The 17,198-nt window shown below is 38.4% G+C and overlaps 1 protein-coding gene across 2 annotated transcripts in view; it reads left to right on the top strand.

The window, feature by feature from the left end:
* The window catches only part of ASPN (asporin), a 32,845-nt gene extending 25,707 nt beyond the window's left edge, over positions 1 to 7,138 (top strand). For both annotated transcript variants that reach the window (XM_053721187.1, XM_053721188.1), the window contains exons 6-8: positions 3,377 to 3,470; positions 3,664 to 3,802; positions 5,008 to 7,138. In XM_053721187.1, coding sequence (XP_053577162.1) covers positions 3,377 to 3,470; positions 3,664 to 3,802; positions 5,008 to 5,205 — 431 coding nt within the window. In that variant the 3' untranslated portion in view covers positions 5,206 to 7,138. The remainder of the gene's footprint in view (positions 1 to 3,376; positions 3,471 to 3,663; positions 3,803 to 5,007) is intronic.
* Positions 7,139 to 17,198: the final 10,060 nt, after the last annotated feature.

Raw genomic sequence — 17,198 nt, 5'->3', positions numbered from 1 at the left:
GTTGTACTGTTAAAGGGACACTAAACCCAATTTTTTTCTTTAATGATTCAGATAGGGCAGCAATTTTAAGCAACTTCTTATGTACTCCTATTATAATATTTTTTATTTTTTATTTGTTCTCTTGCTATCTTTACTTAAAAAGCAGGATTGTAAAGCTTAGGAGCTGCACCATTTTTGGTTCAGAACCGGGTTCTGCTTGCTTATTGGTGGCTAAAAGTAGCCACGAATAAGCAAGCGCTATCCAGGGTGCTGAACCTAAAATGGGCCGTCTCCTAAGCTTTACATTCCTGCTTTTTAAGTAAAGATAGCAAGAGAACGAAGACAAATTGATAATAGGAGTAAAATTAGAAAGTTGCTTAAAATTGCTGCTCTATCTGAATCATGAAAGAAAAAAATTGAGTTTAGCGTCCCTTTAAATAAAAATATATGAACAATTTGAGTCATGCTATTTCTAATTAACAATGACAAACATTTCACACTCTGTATCAATATTTTATAATATAATTGTGTAGCAAATTGTATCAGTTTTACATTTAAACCATATTAAAGGGATATGAAACCCAAATATTTTATTTCATAATTCAGATAGAGCAGCAATTTTAAATAACTTTCTAATTTACTTCTGTTATGAATTTTTCTTCATTCTCTTGGTATCTTTTGTTGAAAAGCAGGGAAGTAAGCTTAAGAGCCGGGCCATTTCTGGAGCACTATATGGCAGCAGTTTTGCAGGAATGTCATCCATTAGCAAGAGCACTAGATGGCAGCACTATTTCCTGTCATGTAGTACTAATATTATACATTAGCAAGAGCACTAGATGGCAGCACTATTTCCTGTCATGTAGTACTAATGTTATACATTAGCAAGAGCACTAGAGGGCAGCACTACTTCCTGTCACGTAGTACTAATGTTATCCATATGCAAGAGCACTAGAGGGCAGCACTATTTCCTGTCATGTAGTACTAATGTTATACATTAGCAAGAGCACTAGATGGCAGCACTATTTTCTGTCATGTAGTACTAATGTTATACATTAACAAGAGCACTAGATGGCAGCACTATTTTCTGTCATGTAGTACTAATGTTATACATTAGCAAGAGCACTAGATGGCAGCACTATTTCCTGTCATGTAGTACTAATGTTATACATTAGCAAGAGCACTAGATGGCAGCACTATTTCCTGTCATGTAGTACTAATGTTATACATCAGCAAGAGCACTAGAGGGCAGCACTATTTCTTGTCATGTAGTACTAATGTTATACATTAGCAAGAGCACTAGATGGCAGCACTATTTTCTGTCATGTAGTACTAATGTTATACATTAGCAAGAGCACTAGATGGCAGCACTATTTCCTGTCATGTAGTACTACTGTTATACATTAGCAAGAGCACTAGAGGGCAGCACTATTTCCTGTCATGTAGTACTAATGTTATACATTAGCAAGAGCACTAGATGGCAGCACTATTTCCTGTCATGTAGTACTAATGTTATACATTAGCAAGAGCACTAGATGGCAGCACTATTTCCTGTCATGTAGTACTAATGTTATACATTAGCAAGAGCACTAGATGGCAGCACTATTTCCTGTCATGTAGTACTAATGTTATACATTAGCAAGAGCACTAGATGGCAGCACTATTTCCTGTCATGTAGTACTAATGTTATACATTAGCAATAACACTAGATGGCAGCACTATTTCCTGTCATGTAGTACTAATGTTATACAATAGCAAGAGCACTAGATGGCAGCACTATTTCCTGTCATGTAGTACTAATGTTATAGATTAGCAAGAGCACTAGATGGCAGCACTATTTCCTGTCATGTAGTACTAATGTTATACATTAGCAAGAGCACTAGATGGCAGCACTATTTCCTGTCATGTAGTACTAATGTTATCCATTAGCAAGAGCACTAGAGGGCAGCACTATTTCATGTCATGTAGTACTAATGTTATCCATTAGCAAGAGCACTAGATGGCAGCACTATTTTGTGTCATGTAGTACTAATGTTATACATTAGCAAGAGCACTAGATGGCAGCACTATTTCCTGTCAGGTAGTGCTAATGTTATACATTAGCAAGATCACTAGATGGCAGCACTATTTCCTGTCATGTAGTACTAATATTATACATTAGCAAGAGCACAAGATGGCAGCACTATTTCCTGTCATGTAGTACTAATGTTATACATTAGCAAGAGCACTAGATGGCAGCACTATTTCCTGTCAGGTAGTGCTAATGTTATACATTAGCAAGATCACTAGATGGTAGCACTATTTCCTGTCATGTAGTACTAATATTATACATTAGCAAGAGCACTAGATGGCAGCACTATTTCCTGTCATGTAGTACTAATGTTATACATTAGCTAGAGCACTATATGGCAGCACTATTTCCTGTCATGTAGTACTAATGTTATACATTAGCAAGAGCACTAGATGGCAGCACTATTTCCTATCATGTAGTACTAATGTTATACAATAGCAAGAGCACCAGATGGCAGCACTACATCCTGTCATGTAGTACTAATGTTATACATTAGCAAGAGCACTAGATGGCAGCACTATTTCCTGTCATGTAGTAATAATGTTATACATTAGCTAGAGCACTATATGGCAGCACTATTTCCTGTCATGTAGTACTAATGTTATACATTAGCAAGAGCACTAGATGGCAGCACTATTTCCTATCATGTAGTACTAATGTTATACAATAGCAAGAGCACCAGATGGCAGCACTACTTCCTGTCATGTAGTACTAATGTTATACATTAGCAAGAGCACTAGATGGCAGCACTATTTCCTGTCATGTAGTAATAATGTTATACATTAGCAAGAGCACTAGAGGGCAGCCCTATTTCCTGTAATGTAGTACTAATGTTATACATTAGCAAGAGCACTAGATGGCAGCACTATTTCCTGTCATGTAGTACTAATGTTATACATTAGCAAGAGCATTAGAGGGCAGCCCTATTTCCTGTAATGTAGTACTAATGTTATCCATTAGCAAGAGCACTAGATGGCAGCACTATTTCCTGTAATGTAGTGTTCCAGATGCTACCTAGGTATCTCTTTAACAGAGAATATCATGGGAACGAAGAAAATTTGATAATAGAAGCAAATTGGGAACTTTTTTAAAATGTTCTGTCGGAATCCCTTTGATGCCGTAATTCATATCCCTTTAAGGCCCTAATGGAGAATCATAAACTAGTAGCACATCTTTGTTAATTTATGAGTTTAGTACATTGCAGAGAAATATTATTTATTGTTTTGATTGCTATATTATTTTTATTAGAGGGAATAAAAAGATAACAAATACGGATATTATTAAGTTAGCATTAATATGTATTCTTTGTGTGTGTTCTCCTCGGTCTAGGTTTACCTTCTTCTATTTATGAGCTGCATCTAGATCACAACAAAATTTCAGCTGTAGAACTCGAGGACTTTATACGCTACAAAGATCTTCAGAGGTATTATCATTTGTATTACAGTTGGCACAAACATTACAGATGCAATGCAAAGGCAAAAATAATACTTTAAAAATACATTCAAAAGTGTTTAGTTCAAGAAAAATATTAAATGCCTATAAATACGTACTCTGATTGTGCTGTATAGTGCAGACTTGAACTACTGGGAAAACTTTACATTTTGTGTTTTTTTTAGACTTGGTTTAGGACATAACAAAATAAAGGAAGTTGAAAATGGAACTCTTTCTAACATCCCAAACATAAGAGAAATTCATTTAGAGAACAATAAGTTGAAGAGAGTCCCAGCTGGTATTCCTGACTTAAAATACCTACAGGTAGGTCAAGAAATCCTTTGTTGCAAGAAATAAACAGTCAACATATAAAGCAAAATCATCTGCGTATGTTTTTATGCTTTTCCAGATAACTGTTCTGCTTTTATGTGGACCAATCATTGCAAGATGCAGTATTAGTTACTATTTAAATGCTTTAATCCTGGTTATATATCACAGATGTCATTTTGCTGTAACAAAAATAACTCCTTCATTACTTACCTAAATGATCTCTGTGCAGTACATTAATTGCTGGGTGCACCTACTAATGTTACTATTGAGTTAGGTCCCATCCAGCCACCACTAATGACATACTTAGAGGTAGATTTATCATACCCCTATAGCGAATCATGTCCACCCTGCATTGCTAAATGCTGACTGCATACGCTGTCAGCATTTAACATTGCACAAGCATTTCTGGTGAACTGCTTGTGCAGTGCCGCCCCCTGCACATTTGCAGCCTAACGGCCGCTAGCAATAATTGTCAATTATACCGATCATATCTGATAGGGATGATTGCAATCACGAGTAAAGGAGCGGTGGTCTTAAGACCGCTGATTCTAAAATCCTGTTTCTGGCGAGCCAGAAGGTTTGCGCGGAATAAGCAGCATTCATGATTGTGAACCATCATATCGCAGAATAATTTTGCAATGAAAACTGCTTTATTTTGTCAGATTAGTATATTGTTTTATGTTTTTTCACTTTACTGATTTACCTGTCCCCAGAACAAAATAATCCCTGCTAATATTCAGATATAGCACAAACTCTGTTTGCATGTGTGCAGTTGAGAGAGACTGGGGAAGCTGACCCTTATCTCTTCCCTTAAGGTGGTTTAGTAACTAATGCAAAGAATGCCTCTTTCATGATTGTTGATGCAAAACTGATAATCCACCTTTTACAAACATGTGACTGCTGAGAATCTTAGGGGGGAGGTTTAAGTAAACCAGATCTCGCATAAATTGCCTAAAAGTATTAACCCAAACCTCCCTGGTAGAAAGTGCAACAAGCACAATTTTTAGATCTATTTTAAAACAAAGGGCAGCAAAATAAATATTAAATTTATATTGCAATAATCTTTTACGTGCAATAATAAAACATTTTATATTTTGTCAAGTTTAATCGTCCTTTAATTTTTCTAGAAAATAGAATTTATGGAGTGAATAATTCATGTTTACTCTTCAAAAGTGTTAATTCTTATTTCTACCTACTAGGTTCTATTTCTTCATTCAAATAATATTGCGAAAGTAGACGTGAATGATTTCTGCCCTTCTGCAACCAAATTAAAGAAGTCTCTCTACAGTGGTATCAGCCTATTTGGAAACCCAGTAAAATACTGGGAAGTTCAACCAGCGACATTTCGATGCACACTCGGCAGAAACAGTGTGCACCTTGGTAACTTTCGGAAGTAGAAATACGAAATGAATGTGCAGCAATATCGACCAATTTATTCTTGACTTATTTCACTCAATAGGTGGGAAAGGACTCTGTTGGATCTTTGCATTATAAATATTAAGCTTAATGAAGAGACATTATAGTGAGGCAAGATGTTTACAAACATTTTTGCATGATGCCCTTTTTTAACGTACTTTGTGAATACTTGAATCTTGGTTTGTAGAAAGCACGTCACTCTCTCATAGCTGCATTGCTAAATATTTCTTTTTTATAGATCACAGCCAATATTTTTATTGGCCATCTTGTGGCAGATTAACTGTCTGCTTTTTAACAATTGGTGCTAAAAAAAGAAAAAATAACTCTTTATCCTAAGGTATAGCTTGTTCACATTTTTTGTTTTAGTAGTAAACATATTTTATATAGTAAATGGCTAATTAATTCAGCATAATGTGTGAATAGATAACGCCATAATAGCAATCTGTACAACTGGACTTCTTAACAAAACTGTTGCAAGTTTATATTAAAGGGATATGGAAGACACCAATAAAGTTTAATTCAGGGGTCAACCAATCTGCAGGCTCCTGGGTTTGTCGAGCCCTGGTTTAATGTATCACTTCCAGTCCAGTTTTATATATATTTTTTAATAAGCCATCATTTTCTGCAATCTGTATGAGTATGTCCCCCTCCCTTAATAACATTTGAGTTATTATATCCCATGGGAGCCTTGTCTTGCCTTCTTGTTGCCATAAAGGAGAGATTCCCCTGTGGCATTTTTAGATGAAGGAACATCACTGATAGCAAGACTTTATTCACATCCTCACAACGTTGCAATGCTGCAAAACCATAAAACAGCATGTCAGGACTCCCACCCCATTCTCAAGCTAGTCGACTATCCTTATAACATTCTGCAGATAGGAGTATGCTAACTGAAAACTTCACTAGAATAGCTTGTGTGAAGTAGAATATATTCTGATGTGGGGACAAGATAGAAGCCTAACAAAAAGAGAGAAATGCATTTTAACTATTTACTGTACAAATATGGCAAACTACATTTTTTTTAAATAAAAGGTCAGTAGCTGTTATAGACAGGACAGGTTATGCTTCATTAAACTTTATCTATCAATGCTATGCCCCTCTAGAACTTCAATATAAATTACATCATACTTATACATCTTTAAAAATGTAGTTGCTGAAATTTTATAAGTATCTAAAAACAGAAAGAGTCTATTTAAAGATATTACCATCTGTATATTTACATTGAAAAACAGGACTCTACTTTGGTGTAATTTAGTGGGTGAGGAAAGATTTAAAAAAAAAAAAAAGAAACTAAAAGTCCTTTCTTATAAATAGTAGTATTATTTTTATTATTTTTGCTGAAAAAGAAGTGAAATGTGTACTTTTGTACAGTACAAAAGTGCATCTGCGTATAAAAGATGTCATGCTTCAATCCTATTAAGAGCTGAAAAAATTAAATATTGCAAGTCAAAAAATAGCACAAAGTAGATACCGGTCAGCAGAATAAAAAAAAGTTACTAGTTATATTTTTTAATGAGCAGCATAAGTATATGTGTGTCTGTTTCTGTTTTGTATCTATTCACGCACTTTTGTAAGTTTTATTTGGTTCTATTTGAAATCATATCACCAAAACGGTAAACAAGCTTGAATTAGCAAAAAAAACAACTGTAGTGAAATACTATTTAAACTATAATGTATTACCTTTTAAGTGGAAAAAGAAAATGCTACAAATGTCTGAACGTTTGCTATAGAAAATGACAAAGGGCCCGGGAGGGAAGCAATTAAATAATCATATCTCTGCTCTTTAACGCCTTCATACATGCTGTATTGTTAAAACAATAATCTTGTTACTGTATATTTGTTTTCATACTAATATTAAATTAAATGGTACTGATATGCTGTCTTTTTAATAATAAAGTTATTTTTAAAACGATACTTCTTACTGTTTTACGAGTAATTCACTTGGTTGAAACACTTGCAGGATTCTTCACCATGAAGTAAACTTAGCACCTTTGTAAAAGTGAAGCCACGTATATAAATGGTACATGCTGTGCTTAGGGCCCAACATGGGTCCCCAGCTCAGGCTAAGGGGCCGATTTATCAATGTCTGGCGGACAGCGGATCATGTCCACCAGACATCGCTGAATGCCGACAGCATACAATGTCAGCATTTAACATTGCACAAGCAGTTCTGGTGAGCTGCTTGTGGAATGCCGCCCCATGCAGATAGGCCGCTAGCAGGGGGTGTCAATCAACCCGTTTGTACACGATCGTGCGGATTGCAGACCGCAGCCTCAGAGGAGGCGTATGAGTTAAGAGGCAGCGGTCTTAAGACCGCTGCTTCTTAAATCCTATTTCCGGCAAGCCTGAAGGCTCGTGCGGAAAAAGGTTTTTTTGGCCCAATTCAGGCCATGATAAATCGGCCCCTAAGCCTTTGATGAGAAAAAACAATGTATGATGTTTGGCTTTTTATTCTAACCCATTACAATTTACCTGAATAGCTGCCGTTTAAATGAGTGAAATGGACAGAAAATTATTAAACTTTCTTCAGACTAATGTAAAGTTTGCTTTAATACAAATCATACTTCTCTGAACTACAAAAGGTGCACAAACCTCACATTTTTATTTCATGATTCAGAGTTAGCAATAAAAAAAATCTTTCTAATTGACTTCAATTATCAAGTTTTTTCCTGTATTCTCTTGGTATCTTTAGTTTTAAAGCAGGGGCATAAGCTCAGGAGCGTGCACATGTCTGGAGCATTATATAAGACAGCAGTTTTGCTAGAATGTTATCCATATGCAAAAGCACTATTTCTTGCCATATTAGTACTCCAGGCTCCTTTTTAGGTATCACTTTAACAAAGAGTTCCATGGGAATGAACAAAATGTGATAATCAAAGTAAAATGGAAACTTTCTGTTAAAAAGTGTAGGCTCTGAGTCACAGAACATTTTTGGGTTTGATATCCCTTTAAATTATATCGGAAATTCTCTTTTAGTGCATCACTTGGTGAGTGTTTATATATTCCTGCCCGGTATAAGCTCCCACAGCAAACAGTACACAAACCATGAGCACACTCCTCTGGCTGCCCGGTATAAGCTCCCACAGCAAACAGTACACAAACCATGAGCACACTCCTCTGGCTGCCCGGTATAAGCTCCCACAGCAAACAGTACACAAACCATGAGCACACTCCTCTGGCATGATGTGACAAAACTATATAGCCTCCATTCTATATTAACTACACCATTCATCTCCAACAACTGTCCACTGCAATCTATATACTGTTCCTACAGGTAAAATCAGCAGTCCATTTTATCCTTGATGTGTTCAACAACACACAGCATTGCCACTGCCATTATATACAACGGTTCCTTTCAATTATTATTGTTATTAAGATTATTGGTTATTTGTAGAGCGCCAACAGATTCCGCAGCGCTATAAACATATGCGGAATACAAGGAAACATTTATAGGGATCAGACGGGTAGAGGGCCCTGCCAAGAGTCGCACTGCTGTAGTCAGCTCTTAAGAAGGTGATCTACAAACAGCTGGACTCTTAGGCTTACATGCTAAAGGGGTTCAGGGGATAGCGATGGTGGGGAGGAACTGGTATAAAGTAAGGTTAGTGTAGGTTGTATGCATCCCTGAACAGTAGAGTCTTTAGGGAGCGCTTGAAGCTGTTAAAACTAGGGGAGAGTCTTGTGGAGCGAGGCAGAGAGTTCCACAAGATGGGAGCCAGTCTTGTAAGCGAGAGTGTAAGGAAGTAACAAGAGAGGAGGAGAGTAGGAGGTTGTGAGCAGAGCAAAGGGGACGGGAGGGAGAGTATCTGGAGACAAGGTCTGAGATATGGGGGGGAGCAGTGCAGTTGAGGGCTTTGTATGTCAGAGTGAGAATTTTGTGTTTGATCCTAGAGGCAAGAGGAAGCCAGTGAAGGGATTGGCAGAGAGGTGCAGCAGATGAAGAGCGACTTGTAAGGAAGATGAGTCTGGCATAAGCATTCATTATGGATTGTAAAGGAGCTATGCGGCAGCTGGGGAGACCAGAGAGGATGGAGTGCAGTAATCGAGGTGGGAAAGGAGGAGAGAGTGGAATAAAATCTTAGTTGTGTCTTGTGTAAAAATGTCTAATTTTAGAGATGTTTTTAAGGTGGAAGCGGCAGGCTTTAGCCAAGAACTGAATGTGAGGAGTGAAAGATCTGAGTCAAATGCTTTCTGATCCTAAATAAAATCTACACCCCAATAATTTGCACTGCCGTTTATATACTGTTACTACAAGAAAAATCAGTGGTTCTTTTCAATTTATTTTTGATCCTGTATATAATTCAAAACACCCCCTGTCATAGTTGAAAGCAGCCTCATAGTCTCTCATCAGCGACATGCTCAGTTTTTGTTTTAATATTGTCTGATCAATGTACCGTATTTTTCGCACTATAAGACGCACCTGACCATAAGACATACCTAGTTTTTAGAGGAGGAAAACAAGAAAAAAAGTATTCTGAATCAAATGGTGAAGTAAACTATTTAATAAACTATAACAGAATAATAGAACAGTCAACAGTGGAATAAAGAACCATCATCAGTGTCATCAACAAATGAAGAGAGACTTTAAGCTTTAAAGTACTCTTCTAGTCTGTGTACCCCAAGAACTCTGAATCGCTAGAGTCAGAATTTAAGAAGCTGGGATCACAAACATCACTTTCTTCATCTTCAGCTAAGAAATCATCTTCGGTTCCATCCAAAGCATTGCTAATGCCACATTTTTTGAATGACTGTACAACGATTTCCTCCTTCACTGAGTGCCATGATGTTTTCACCCATTCACAAACTTGAGTGATAGAGGGCCTCTTCATTCGTCCAGTAGGTGTCAGATCATGATTACCAGCAGCCATCCATTTGTTCCACTCCTCTCGCATAAAGACCTTAAATGGTTTGTTGATAGAAACGTTGAGAGGTTGCAGCTGGCTGGCAAGACCTCCCGGAATTACAGCTAGATGAGTCTTTACTTCTTTAAAGCACTTTTTTGTAGTTTCGCTAATATGTGCTCTAAACTGGTCAAGCACTAATAAGGCAGGTTTTTTCAGAAGCCCTCCAGGACGTTTGCACCACACATTTTCAACCCATATTCTCATTCCATTTTCGTCCATCCATCCTTTCTCATGAACATGTACAACAACTCCTCTTGGAATCACTTCTTTTGGAAATGTTTTCCTTTTGAAAATTAACATGGGTGGCAATTTGGGGCCGTCTGCACAGCAGGACAACACAACCGTGTAATGTGTTTTCTCATGTCCGGAGGTTTTCACGGTGATAGTTTTGGCACCTTTCAGATCAACAGTCCTATTAGATGGCACATCAAAGGTTAGTGGGACTTCATCCATATTCCCAATCAGGCCAATTTCAAACCCATTTTTCTTCCTAGCATCAATTACAAATTTATGAAAAGACAGAATCTTATTTTCATATTCTTCTGGCATTTTTTGCGCAATTCTAGTTTTGGTGCGCATAGCAAGGCCACATCGCCTCATAAACCTGTAGCACCATGATGGTCATCCAGTAAAATCATGAATGCCATTCTCTACAGCAATGCGTTTGGCTTCATATATTATCAATTCTTTAGAGACTGATAAGCCATTATTCTGGTGATGTGTGATCCATTCTTTCATGGTCACGTCTAACTGTGGCCACTTTGCAGCATGCCCATGAAAAGTGTGCTTACTTTTATTCGCTTTTTGCAGCTGATCCTCCTGTTTTCTCCACTCTCTTATCATTTTTTCAGTTGGAGGTGGCCCAAAATGTCTCTCTGCTGCTCTGTTTCCATGCTCCTTTGCATATTTTACTACCTCTAGTTTAAAAGGAATCTTATATGCTATTCTTTTCTGCTTTATCATCTTTGTACCGTTATGTACGGACAAGGTTTTCTGCAAGAAAGTACAGTGATGAAAAAAACTGTCAGTAACACACACACATTCGCTCCATAAGACCTGTACACACTGTGATTGTGTTTGGTGAATAGCAGTGTTTTATGGAGGCTTTTAAAGTTTGAAATGAAATACCGTAAAGCATCTTGGATTTATATGGTACATACAGTAGATTTTGACTTCTGGACTTTCTGGGATATACGGTAGTGCGCTACGGCGAGGATACATTTTGCCGCCCCCCACCCCGCCATGATTACCGGTACATACCATCCCCATTGCTAGTTAAAGGGATATCAAACACCAATTTTTTCTTTCATGATTCAGACAGAGCATGCAATGTTAAGCAAATTCGATTATCAATTTTGTTTCTTCTCTTGCTATCTGTATTTAAAAATTAGGACTGTAAGGTTAGGAGTAGTCTCATTTTTGGTTCAGCACCTGAGTAGCTCTTGCTACCGTAATTGGTGGCTAAAATCAAACATACCGGTATACCGTATACAAATACTTTAAATACGGTAAATAAAGGACTGTAATGTTTACGGTAACTACCGGTATATACGGTACCGGTAACATGTCATTAGGTGCCCTGGGGGGAACAATTTCTATTTCATGATGCCTGATGTGCCAAGGGGAGGGGGCTAACCCTAAACTAACGTAACCCTAATAACCCTAACCCTAATAACCTTAACCCTAACCCTTAACCCTAACCCTAATAACCTAAACCCTAACCCGAAAAACCTAAACCCTAACCACCTAAAACCTTAACCCTAATAACCTAAACCCTAACCCCAAACCCTACGTACCAGTAACTGTAAACCCTAACCCTAATAACCTAAACCCTAACCCCAAACCCTACGTACCGGTAACTCTAAACCCTAACCCTAATAACCCAAACCCGAACCCCAAACCCTAACCCAAACCCTAACCCCAAACCCTAAACCTAACCCCAAACCTAAACCCAACCCTAAACCAAACCATACCCTAACCCTAAACCCTAACCCCAAACCTAAACCAAACCCTAACCCAAACCCAAAACCCTAACCCTAACCCCAAACCTAACCCTAAACCCTAAACCTAACCCTAACCTCAAACCTAACCCTAAACCCTAACCCTAAACCCTAACCCCAAACCCAAAACAAGAATATTCATATCACACACTGTAGTAGCGTATGATCGGTGGATGATGGTGAAATGCACCTTGAGGGTATGAAATAGGGAGAAGTGTGTGTTAGGTACTATCAAACTGTCGGGTAAACAATCAAACTGTCGGGTCCTCTGTGTTGTGCCGGTCATGTGACACACTCCCTTCTGCTACGGTCAAACTGTCGGGTGCTCTGTGTTGTTCCGGTCATGTGACACACTCCCTTCTGCTATGGTAGCTGATAGAACTTGCCTCCGGACTGGGCCCCAGATGGAAAGCAGGTCAGGATCCATTTACCATATCAACACTTTATTGGAGCTTATTAAAATTGAAATCCATAGTGGCAAAAGACATCCAGCATGTCCGCCAGATCAGCGGACATGCTGGATGTTTTTTGCCACTATGGATTTCAATTTTAATAAGCTACCGTAGGTACCGTAATCCGGTAATCAACTTTAAATAGATTTATTTCAAACAGCTTCCATTACCTCGATCCGGACCGGTATTCATGATAAATCCATTTAAAGGATTCATGGCAGGCAGACACAAAATGAGAGGACAGCCTGCCATGAATCCTTTGAATGGATTTATCATGAATATCGGTCCAGATCGAGGTAATAGAGGCTGTTTGAAATAAATGTATTGGAAGTTGATTACCGGCTCCAATTGCGTTTGTTTTTAAATGAACACGAGCGGGGGGCGAATCCTCTCACCTGTTGCTCTCAAAGTACTAGATGCAGATAGTATACCGGGCCTTTACATAGGAGCTTCCGGTTCACTCAGTTCAGCCCCCAGGCTCCCGCAGACTGTGCAGCCAAGTGAAGTGCTTTATTGAAAAAATATATTTTAAAACACTATACGGCACACCATTAGTAAGTAAGCAAGTAAGTACCAGGTATCAGTTAGCCTAAAAATGCAAGCACAGGGCCTGCATTCGCACCATAAGACGCACAGACATTTCTCCTTACTTTTGAGAGGGAAAAAAGTGTGTTTTATGGTGCGAAAAATACGGTATTTAGCACTCAAAGTATATAATCGCTGTACTGCAATTGGGTACAATAATGTATATTTCCTTGATGAGCTCAATATTTAACCACAATTCAAGAGAACCACTAGTTAATATAACACTTGCAGACATTACAAGTGAAGTATACAAAATGCACACACCTGCCTTTGCAATGTCTGCATTTAATATAAAGAACGCAACATGACCAGTTTATAACCTACACGCATTTTGCTGCTTCTTGACAATATGTCAGGCAGTATACAGTGCTCTATATTACTAACAAAAGCTCAAACCTGTATTAAAAAAAAAAACAGGAGACATTCTCTTAATTTGTAAATTGCAGTTTGGACACCCCACTCACTCCCCCCCTCTATAACAACATCTTGTTTTAAGTGTTAAAGGGAAAGGAAAGCTAAAATTAAACTTGCAAGAATAAGATAGAGCAGGTCATTTTAAGACACTTTTAAATTCACTTCTATTTTCAAATGTGCTTTGTTCTCTTGGTAATCATTGCTGAAAAAAGAATATGCACATATCCTACACTAGTGGGAGCTAGCTGCTGATTGGTGCCTGCACACATTAGTCTCTTTTGATTGGCTAACTAGATGTGTTCATCTAGCGGCCAGTAGTGCAATGCAGCTCCTTCTGCAAAGGATAACAAGAGAATAAGCAAATTTAATAATAGAAGTAAATTGGAAAGTCGTTTAAAATGGTTTGTTATATCCAAATCATGAAAAAAATATTGATTAGCATTGTCTCAGACATGAAGAAGAGAGAAAAACTCTCAAAAGCTTGTCTTTTAAATATCATGTTAGTTCAATAAAACATGTATCACTGAATACTGCAATACTCTATATATTTTATATATAGGATGTAAAAATAACCATATATTTATATATAATTTGTATGTAGCTCTTTGATCAAACAAACCATCATTCAAATGTGGCTGAATATGTAGACTTCTTTGTGTGACTCCTATATTCATATTCACCTTGACTGATTTCCAAGAGAAAACAGAATTTATGCTTACCTGATAAATTACTTTCTCCAACGGTGTGTCCGGTCCACGGCGTCATCCTTACTTGTGGGAATATCTCTTCCCCAACAGGAAATGGCAAAGGGTCCCAGCAAAGCTGGCCATATAGTCCCTCCTAGGCTCCGCCCACCCCAGTCATTCGACCGACGGACAGGAGGAAAAATATAGGAGAAACCATATGGTACCGTGGTGACTGTAGTTAGAGAAAATAATTCATCAGACCTGATTAAAAAACCAGGGCGGGCCGTGGACCGGACATGCCGTTGGAGAAAGTAATTTATCAGGTAAGCATAAATTCTGTTTTCTCCAACATTGGTGTGTCCGGTCCACGGCGTCATCCTTACTTATGGGAACCAATACCAAAGCTTTAGGACACGGATGAAGGGAGGGAGCAAATCAGGTTACCTAAACGGAAGGCACCACGGCTTGCAAAACCTTTCTCCCAAAAATAGCCTCCGAAGAAGCAAAAGTATCAAATTTGCAAAATTTGGCAAAAGTGTGCAGTGAAGACCAAGTCGCTGCCTTACATATCTGGTCAACAGAAGCCTCGTTCTTGAAGGCCCATGTGGAAGCCACAGCCCTAGTGGAGTGAGCTGTGATTCTTTCAGGAGGCTGCCGTCCGGCAGTCTCATAAGCCAATCGGATGATGCTTTTAAGCCAAAAGGAAAGAGAGGTAGAAGTCGCTTTTTGACCTCTCCTTTTACCAGAATAAACAACAAACAAAGAAGATGTTTGTCTGAAATCTTTTGTAGCCTCTAAATAGAATTTTAGAGCACGGACTACGTCCAAATTGTGTAACAAATGTTCCTTCTTTGAAACTGGATTCGGACATAAAGAAGGTACAACTATCTCCTGGTTAATATTCTTGTTAGAAACAACCTTTGGAAGAAAACCAGGCATACGGCTAGATTTAGAGTTCGGCGGTAAAAGGGCTGTTAACGCTCCGCGGGTTTTTTTCTGGCCGCACCATAAATTTAACTCTGGTATCGAGAGTTCAAACAAATGCTGCGTTAGGCTCCAAAAAAGGAGCGTAGAGCATTTTTACCGCAAATGCAACTCTCGATACCAGAGTTGCTTACGGACGCGGCCGGCATCAAAAACGTGCTCGTGCACGATTCTCCCATAGGAAACAATGGGGCTGTTTGAGCTGAAAAAAAACCTAACACCTGCAAAAAAGCAGCGTTCAGCTCCTAACGCAGCCCCATTGTTTCCTATGGGGAAACACCTCCTAAGTCTGCACCTAACACCCTAACATGTACCCCGAGTCTAAACACCCCTAACCTTACACTTATTAACCCCTAATCTGCCGCCCCCGCTATCGCTGACCCCTGCATTACACTTTTAACCCCTAATCTGCCGCTCCGTAAACCGCCGCCACCTACGTTATCCCTATGTACCCCTAATCTGCTGCCCTAACATCGCCGACCCCTATGTTATATTTATTAACCCCTAATCTGCCCCCCACAACGTCGCCGACACCTACCTACACTTATTAACCCCTAATCTGCCGAGCGGACCTGAGCGCTACTATAATAAAGTTATTAACCCCTAATCCGCCTCACTAACCCTATCATAAATAGTATTAACCCCTAATCTGCCCTCCCTAACATCGCCGACACCTACCTTCAATTATTAACCCCTAATCTTCCGACCGGAGCTCACCGCTATTCTAATAAATGTATTAACCCCTAAAGCTAAGTCTAACCCTAACACTAACACCCCCCTAAGTTAAATATAATTTTTATCTAACGAAATAAATTAACTCTTATTAAATAAATAATTCCTATTTAAAGCTAAATACTTACCTGTAAAATAAATCCTAATATAGCTACAATATAAATTATAATTATATTATACCTATTTTAGGATTAATATTTATTTTACAGGCAACTTTGTAATTATTTTAACCAGGTACAATAGCTATTAAATAGTTAAGAACTATTTAATAGTTACCTAGTTAAAATAATTACAAATTTACCTGTAAAATAAATCCTAACCTAAGATATAATTAAACCTAACACTACCCTATCAATAAAATAATTAAATAAACTACCTACAATTACCTACAATTAACCTAACAATACACTATCAATAAATTAATTAAACACAATTGCTACAAATAAATAAAATTAAATAAACTATCTAAAGTACAAAAAATAAAAAAGAACTAAGTTACAGAAAATAATAAAATATTTACAAACATAAGAAAAATATTACAACAATTTTAAACTAATTACACCTACTCTAAGCCCCCTAATAAAATAACAAAGCCCCCCAAAATAAAAAATTCCCTACCCTATTCTAAAATACAAATATTACAAGCTCTTTTACCTTACCAGCCCTGAACAGGGCCCTTTGCGGGGCATGCCCCAAGAATTTCAGCTCTTTTGCCTGTAAAAAAAAACATACTATACCCCCCCCCAACATTACAACCCACCACCCACATACCCCTAATCTAACCCAAACCCCCCTTAAATAAACCTAACACTACCCCCCTGATGATCTTCCTACCTTGTCTTCACCATGCCAGGTTCACCGATCCGTCCTGGCTCCAAGATCTTCATCCAACCCAAGCGGGGGCTAGACATCCACTGAAGAAGTCCAGAAGAGGGTCCAAAGTCTTCCTCCTATCCGGCAAGAAGAGGACATCCGGACCGGCAAACATCTTCTCCAAGCGGCATCTTCTATCTTCTTCCATCCGATGACGACCGGCTCCATCTTGAAGACCTCCAGCGCGGATCCATCCTCTTCTTCCGACGACTAGACGACGAATGACGGTTCCTTTAAGGGACGTCATCCAAGATGGCGTCCCTCGAATTCCGATTGGCTGATAGGATTCTATCAGCCAATCGGAATTAAGGTAGGAATTTTCTGATTGGCTGATGGAATCAGCC

Source organism: Bombina bombina, chromosome 7 (genome assembly GCF_027579735.1).
Source record: "Bombina bombina isolate aBomBom1 chromosome 7, aBomBom1.pri, whole genome shotgun sequence".
Lineage (NCBI taxonomy): Eukaryota > Metazoa > Chordata > Amphibia > Anura > Bombinatoridae > Bombina > Bombina bombina.
This window is presented reverse-complemented; position numbering and strand designations above follow the sequence as displayed.